The sequence below is a fragment of the Nerophis ophidion genome, linkage group LG03 (genome assembly GCF_033978795.1).
Source record: "Nerophis ophidion isolate RoL-2023_Sa linkage group LG03, RoL_Noph_v1.0, whole genome shotgun sequence".
Taxonomy (NCBI): domain Eukaryota; kingdom Metazoa; phylum Chordata; class Actinopteri; order Syngnathiformes; family Syngnathidae; genus Nerophis; species Nerophis ophidion.
The window spans coordinates 33,625,471-33,633,046 of record NC_084613.1 but is presented as its reverse complement, the minus strand read 5'-3'; the positions used below and the strand labels follow the sequence as shown (position 1 = coordinate 33,633,046).

Here is a 7,576-nt window from a genome sequence, read left to right as displayed (position 1 = left end):
AGTTCGGGGAAGCCATGGAAAACGACTTCCGGACGGCTTCGAAGCGATTCTGGACCACCATACGGCGCCTCAGGAAGGGGAAGCAGTGCACTATCAACACCGTGTATGGTGCGGATGGTGTTCTGCTGACTTCGACTGCGGATGTTGTGGATCGGTGGAGGGAATACTTCGAAGACCTCCTCAATCCCACCAACACGTCTTTCTTTGAGGAAGCGGTGCCTGGGGAATCTGTAGTGGACTCTCCTATTTCTGGGGCTGAGGTCGCTGAGGTAGTTAAAAAGCTCCTCGGCGGCAAGGCCCCGGGGGTGGATGAGATCCGCCCAGAGTGCCTTAAGGCTCTGGATGCTGTGGGGCTGTCTTGGTTGAAGAAGGGGGACCGGAGGGTGTGTTCCAACTATCGTGGGATCACACTCCTCAGCCTTCCCGGTAAGGTTTATTCAGGTGTACTGGAGAGGAGGCTTCGCCGGATAGTCGAACCTCGGATTCAGGAGGAACAGTGTGGTTTTCGTCCTGGTCGTGGAACTGTGGACCAGCTCTATACTCTCGGCAGGGTTCTTGAGGGTGCATGGGAGTTTGCCCAACAGGTCTACATGTGCTTTGTGGACTTGGAGAAGGCATTCGACCGTGTCCCCCGGGAAGTCCTGTGGGGAGTGCTCAGAGAGTATGGGGTATCGGAATGTCTTATTGTGGCAGTCCGCTCCCTGTATGATCAGTGTCAGAGCTTGGTCCGCATTGCTGGCAGTAAGTCGGACACGTTTCCAGTGAAGGTTGGACTCCGCCAAGGCTGTCCTTTGTCACCGATTCTGTTCATAACTTTTATGGACAGAATTTCTAGGCGCAGCCAAGGCGTTGAGGGGTTCCGGTTTGGTGGCCACGGGATTAGGTCTCTGCTTTTTGCAGATGATGTAGTCCTGATGGCTTCATCTGGCCGGGATCTTCAGCTCTCACTGGATCGGTTCGCAGCCGAGTGTGAAGCGACCGGAATGAGAATCAGCACCTCCAAGTCCGAGTCCATGGTTCTCGCCCGGAAAAGGGTGGAGTGCCATCTCCGGGTTGGGGAGGAGACCCTGCCCCAAGTGGAGGAGTTCAAGTACCTAGGAGTCTTGTTCACGAGTGGGGGAAGAGTGGATCGTGAGATCGACAGGTGGATCGGTGCGGCGTCTTCAGTAATGCGGACGTTGTATCGATCCATTGTGGTGAAGAAGGAGCTGAGCCGGAAGGCAAAGCTCTCAATTTACCGGTCAATCTATGTTCCCATCCTCACCTATGGTCATGAGCTTTGGGTCATGACCGAAAGGATAAGATCACGGGTACAAGCGGCCGAAATGAGTTTCCTCCGCCGGGTGGCGGGGCTCTCCCTTAGAGATAGGGTGAGAAGCTCTGCCATCCGGGAGGAGCTCAACGTAAAGCCGCTGCTCCTCCACATCGAGAGGAGCCAGATGAGGTGGTTCGGGCATCTGGTCAGGATGCCACCCGAACGCCTCCCTAGGGATGTGTTTAGGGCACGTCCAGCTGGTAGGAGGCCACGGGGAAGACCCAGGACACGTTGGGAAGACTATGTCTCCCGGCTGGCCTGGGAACGCCTCGGGATCCCCCGGGAAAAGCTAGACGAAGTGGCTGGAGATAGGGAAGTCTGGGCTTCCCTGCTTAGGCTGCTGCCCCCGCGACCCGACCTCGGATAAGCGGAAGATGATGGATGGATGGATGGATTTAAATAAAATCCATTCAGGGCTCTTTCACGTAGCTTATAGTTGTGACATTTTTCAAGCTGGCTGACATAATTTCTTCCTGGATGTTACAGAAAGTATGAGAATGTGTGATCTGCTGCCTTTTCTTCTTTACTTATATAATAAGTCATATTTAAAGATATTAACACGAGGTTTGGAGTTTTGAAAGATATATATTTACTGCCGTCTTCTTGTCTGCGTTGTTTTTTGATTAGTTTTCCGGAACATGAAACTTTCCGCGCTACTTAATGATCCAACGCTGCTGTTATAGCGGACAGACGCAGATTTCGCAGTAGCGAAAACCAACAAATTATAATCGGTGAAACGCTGGAAAAGAAGGACAAAAAACTGCATTTGCCGGGAAACAAATAGACATTTTGAAAGCTTAGCGGAAGAGATGTCCTGTGTAAGATCAACCAACACTGCAGTAGAAAAAAAAGCGCCCTTTTCAATGAGCTGGTGCTTGTAACTATCTACTTTAGTAACTATCTATTTGTTTTTAATACTGGTGTCATGTGTGTATATTGTATCAGATGATGTAGATCTGTTGTAGGCAAACAAGCTGGTCTGAGAGTGTCCCCGGGCTCAGTCCAGGTTCATTAAGTATAAGGCCGTTACCCCCATTATACATCAAAATTCTAATTATCGGCCTGGCCTGGTTGAGCTCTAGTGTTCAATCATTTTTTGTATACTGCTGCATATACACTCCTGTACACTGACTACTCTAAAATTAGTCTGAGTCAACTTTCTGTTACTGCTGCTTGACAAGATGTACTGTCATAAAAAATCTAGTTTTCTTTGGTCTGATGATATCCAAAACTTGTTTAAGTCATAATACGTTCCCCATAATTAAAATGAATAGCAAAAGATACAGTAACCTTAACTGGAAGTTAAAATTGGATACTGTACATGCTGCAAGAAACACAGTTCAAATGTCTAATACAAGTTTTTAATGTGTGTTGTTGTATAAAGCATAGCTCCTTGTTCCACAATACAAATACATACATGTGCAATCATGACTTGAAATGATTGTTGAGCACCACCAGTGAAAACCCATTTAGTCCTGAAGTCTGCCTAAAAAAAGTATCAAGCTTTAAAAATCCTCTAGGAAACAAGCAGCTTTATTTTGATATCAACGCTGCTAAACCTAAAAGAAGGAAACTGCTCACAGTCCTTACACATCTAAACTGACAATTGCCCACATTGTTAATATGCATGAGCTAATTCCAGAATCCAAATGCCAGATCTCATCCATTTTACACTTCTTTTTGCACTGGTTTGATGTCAAAAGTCATCAAAACAGAGAGGTCGCTGGACTCCCCAGATGAGGCGGCCAGCTTCAGTTGTGGGACGCCCTCCCCGCTGAACACTTCGCCTTCCCAGACCCGGCTTTTGTTCAGTTTCAGATCTGTCCGCTCTTCTCCCACCACGCACACCCTCTGGGCCCCCAGGATCCTCACCCGAAAGCGAACCCAGGTTGCGGGCTCCAGCAGGCCCACACGGGGCTCAAAAAGCACGCAGCCTTTTCTCCAGGCGGCGTAGACGCGGGGGAAAGGAAGCCCCGCTTGATCGCAGCGGTTCCTCAGCACAAAGTCACACATGGGGTCAAAATCTCCACTGGAGGTGGTCCTGGCGTACAGGCCGAGGCGATACATGCCCACGTCTGGCAGGCTGGCGCTCACTGTCACTTTGCTATCTGTGTAGGTGCAGAAAAGATGGCGTGTGAGCGGGAAAGCTCCCGCTTTATTGTCAGCACTGCCTATCACAAGGTGAAGCTCCAGATCTCGGTGGTTGTGGAAGGTGATGTTACACTTGCCTTGTGGCGTGTTCACCACAGGTGTCGTGTGGCTGAATTTGGAGAGACCCATCTCTGACGTACGGGTCCCCGGCCCACATACTGAGCTCAGATTAGGAGGGAAGAGTTCATCCTCACTGACAACATTACCTTTACAGTGCAATAGGATGTTTGCGGCCGTCTGGAATTTGGCATCTGTTTTCTCATAATCCCGCACAAACACGGACAGCCGGTAGAAACCACGAGAGGGGCACAGGACCTGGCAGCTCAGGAGGTCTGGTTGAATCTGAGTAGCCAGGCAGCGCTTGGTAATCGCGGCCTCCAAGTCCGGGTGAACCAGTTCACAAAGCCCCATAAGAGACCTGGATGTCTTCAAAACTAACTTAAAACGGCCTTCCTCAGCCTCGGCCACCTCACTGTCCTGACTGCAGCCTGCCACTCCCAGAGATGCCGCATTGGGTAGCAGGCCCCATGATAGGTAGGGGTTCTCCGGGATATCCTCCATAGCCCTGGGTTGCAGACACTCCACTGTGAAGGAACATACCCAGCCCAGGGGGGTGGTGGCAGTTTCTGGTCTAGCAAATATCTTCAAGTCGTATGAGCCGCTTGCAGGCGGTAGCAGCTGAAGATTCATGCTGCGGTGGGAGACCGTCAGGAGACCGGAGGAGCAGTGGCTGTTCTCTTCCTCTTCTGTAATGTCGCACTGCAGGAAGTCCTGCTGCTGCTTCATCTCATAGGTAAAGGTCACAGGCCTGGAGAAACCAATGGAGACGTTTGCCTCACCATCGTCTGCAGACAAGACAGATCAAGGATGAGTTTGCATGATGTAAACTTCTGGGAGCTTATTCCAAACTGGCTTTTAAATTCCCTAATTGGAAGTATACAAGTTATTTGAGACTTATTTTCAAACAAGATTCCCTTGTCATGTCACGAAAATTTAAAAATGTTTTCACCCAAAGTGACTGACCTGTGACGATGTGACAGTGATGTGGTTGCATCAGCCTCAGCCCCATGGAGAAGAAAGACGAAGTCTTGAAAACTCTCCTCTCAAAGTCCTCCAGGGTGATTGGTGACTCCAGAAGCTGCCATTTCTCCTCGTCGGGGAAGTGGGACTCTATAAACTCCTCTGGGTCCGTCAGGAAATAGAAATCATCAAACCTAAGCGGTGGAAGATGAAGACAGCTGCTATTGTGACTGTAAAATGGCTTGTTACTTCTACAACTAAACTAAGAAAGGTAAGGTTTATATTTATCGGGTTTCTTCTCAGACCTTTTGACGAAGCTCTCTTCTTTCATGTTTACTTGTCCGGCTCCCCAGCAGGCGTCCATTAAGAACCACTGTCCTTCCAGGAGCACAGCGTTCCACAGGTGATCTGATTTCACATTCTTGAAGCTCTGGCCCTGGCGGTAGCCTATGCCCTTACTGTGCCCCGCCACTTCCTGGCATTCGATGCCCACCAGCCTGTAGAAAGGAGCACAGCGAGCTCACTGACCCACAGCTAGCTTAAATGTTGCTAGTCCGTCTTAAATGATATGCATTCCCAGCACGTCGTTTGGATGGAAAATTGTCCGGCTTGAAATCCAAAGGGATTAAGGGCATAATGCTGCTCTATTGTGAGCGAATGAAAAATTCAATTAAATGTATTGCAGTATGGAAAATGACTCAATTGTATTTGGCATGCAGCTCGTGATAAAAATCTTAAAGAGGCATCCTCGTGTAGTGGAAAGCATGGTAAAAAATGTATCAAGCACACATAAATTTACCACTTTTTTGTCTCTCAAGGCCACTCTGCATAATTCTATTTTCCTCTCACTTGCACTCTGTCGAGTACCAACACAAGGTCATCTTCAGATCATGGAGTGTATTTTGTCTTTTGGCTATCAGTGTTTTGTTTTGTTTTATTTTACCTGCACATGTCTGTACAGAGACTGGAGTAGCCGCAACAAACTCCTCGACCGCTTGCTATCACTTCCTCCGGGGAGGTCATTCTCTCTGAGTGCCCCAGGAAGCCGCTGACATCATATTCTGGAAACAGTGACAACACTTACTTTGTGTTCTCTGACCCTATACCAGGACTTAGTACCCACCGATGTTGTGACAGAGCCAAACCCAGATGGCTCGGACTTTGTCCACCTCTGTCTTGGATACCTTTGTGATGCTCTGGACGATTGCTCTCACATCGTGCACACGCTTTTCCTTCATCTGCAACACATAAACCTACAGTTTGTAGACTATAACTCCATGACTACATAGATTTAATTTGCCAAATCCCATCTGGCTCTGGTAGGATTCTCTCCTGCTGATAAGTATATCATATAATGTCATTCAACAAGCAAAACTTGCTCTTAGATTTGTGCTACCTGCTTGAAAGTAACCATTCTCCATTATGGTCTGGAATGAAACGAATCCCATTGTGCTAATTATAACTTAAAGTTGTGGATCTACTCTAAGAACCCCCAAATGAGCAGTTTTACAATTAACCTGGTTTGTGTGGTATTTTTGTTCGGTGTTAAGTTTTGATGTTCTGGCTGTTGGAGCCCTCACCTCTGACCCTGCTCTGATGACATGCGAGTCAAGCCTGTGGAAAACATCTGAGCTAGCGAAGAGATCTTTCCGGCGCTTCCTCCTCCCTGCTGCCATGAATGTCTTGACTTGCAGGTGTTTTTGCTCCTCCACCTCCACCCTCACCGCGCTCTTCTTCACCACCGTGATGTTCCTGGAAGCGCTCTCGGATGACAGCTGTCTTTTCGCCACCGGGCGCTGGTCCTCTGCCTCCGCTGCCAGTCTCTCAAAGACATTGCGACGAGAGACCACGGCGCTCTGGGAGGCCTCGGGGCATACCAGGGCTTGAGAAGCGGCCATGTCACCCTCAGCTGAAGCTTTGGGGATCTCATGGCGTGCCAAAGCCGCTACCAGAGTGATGGAGCTCGACTGGCTTAAACTTGGATTTTCCTGGAGATCACAAAGCCCCCGGGCCTTCACCTGTATGCATCCCACCTCGCTTTCCTCATTTTGCTGGGAAAGGTGTGCAGCACAAGAGAAGGGGAAGGAGAACTTCTGGATTGCAACTTCTGCCGACATTATGCTGAAGTCATGGTGTCCTAAATGAAGAAACAGCAAATGTTTACCAACAACAAATAGCCATCCTTTTCATGCGCCACTCGCAGAAAGTAACTGGTCTGTACGGCGCCTTCTGCAGGAGACAGTGATGTATTGGCAATTAAATTATTTCTATTCGCGACCGTTAATGATTGCAAAGGTTGCGCTCATCAGTCTTTGTCAGCGCTTACAGCTGATTAGTCCCATCTTCCAACTTCCTGTCCCTGCTGGTCCTAAAGAACATTATATAAAATGACCACACTCATTGAAAAAAATGTTGCTGTCCTTCGCCCAGAAGAACCAGCTTCACGTCGTATCTGCTGCACTTGACCCTAACCTGTGACTCCTGACTCTTCTTTAGAGCATAAACAGCGCCGAGGCAGACTTCATGGTAAGATGTTCACATTTTTACAAAGCCTTTCACGCAGTAAACATATATGCTAGCGACAAGAGAGTGTGGTTTGTACTCACCCGGAGTGGATTTGAAATGCCTGCTGTGTGTTTGCTAGAGCGTCGTGTAGAGATGTCTGTTGTGTTGTCAGACTGTGGAGGGGGGGCTCTTATATAGCCCCCTCAGTGGCCTGCCAGGACAGGCCCCAGAATAACAGGCCTAAAAATACAACAAAGAGCAGCCAATAGGGTTGGGACCCAACTGAGAAGGGTGACCACCGTGCATACATGTGTGTTGTGCTTATATGTGTGTGTTGAGTGTTGGCTCCAAAGTGGTCACACAACGAGCAATTATGCCTGTGCATGCCGAGGGGTGAGAAGGTTTGGGGGGGCGGTGGCGTAGGTTTTACGGACAGTGTGGCATTTGCTAATGTGCACGTCAGCATTAAAGGCGTACTGAAATTAGATTTTATTATTTAAACGGGGATAGCAGGTCCATTCTATGTGTCATACTTGATCATTTCGCAATATTGCCATATTTTTGCCGAAAGGATTTAGTAGAGAA

At 48.6% G+C, this 7,576-nt stretch overlaps 1 protein-coding gene across 1 annotated transcript; it reads right to left on the bottom strand.

Moving 5' to 3' along the window:
• Positions 1-2,662: 2,662 nt before the first annotated feature.
• ky (kyphoscoliosis peptidase) lies at positions 2,663-7,238 on the bottom strand. The gene is made up of 7 exons (XM_061894964.1): positions 7,093-7,238; positions 6,067-6,623; positions 5,610-5,724; positions 5,430-5,547; positions 4,792-4,983; positions 4,490-4,680; positions 2,663-4,311 (listed from the first exon to the last, which is right to left on the bottom strand). The coding sequence occupies exons 2-7, from the start codon at positions 6,601-6,603 to the stop codon at positions 2,984-2,986; spliced, it is 2,481 nt and encodes an 826-aa protein (XP_061750948.1). The 5' UTR covers positions 6,604-6,623; positions 7,093-7,238; the 3' UTR covers positions 2,663-2,983.
• Positions 7,239-7,576: the final 338 nt, after the last annotated feature.

Bases quoted from the DNA above. Each gene is read 5' to 3' on its own strand.
- ky (XM_061894964.1), bottom strand. From the start codon at position 6,603: ATGTCGGCAGAAGTTGCAATCCAGAAGTTCTCCTTCCCCTTCTCTTGT. The intron at 5,725-6,066 runs GTGAGGGCTCCA...TATGTGTTGCAG, and splicing joins TCATCAGAGCAGGGTCAGAG to ATGAAGGAAAAGCGTGTGCA. The intron at 4,312-4,489 runs GTCAGTCACTTT...TCTTGTCTGCAG, and splicing joins TCACTGTCACATCGTCACAG to ACGATGGTGAGGCAAACGTC.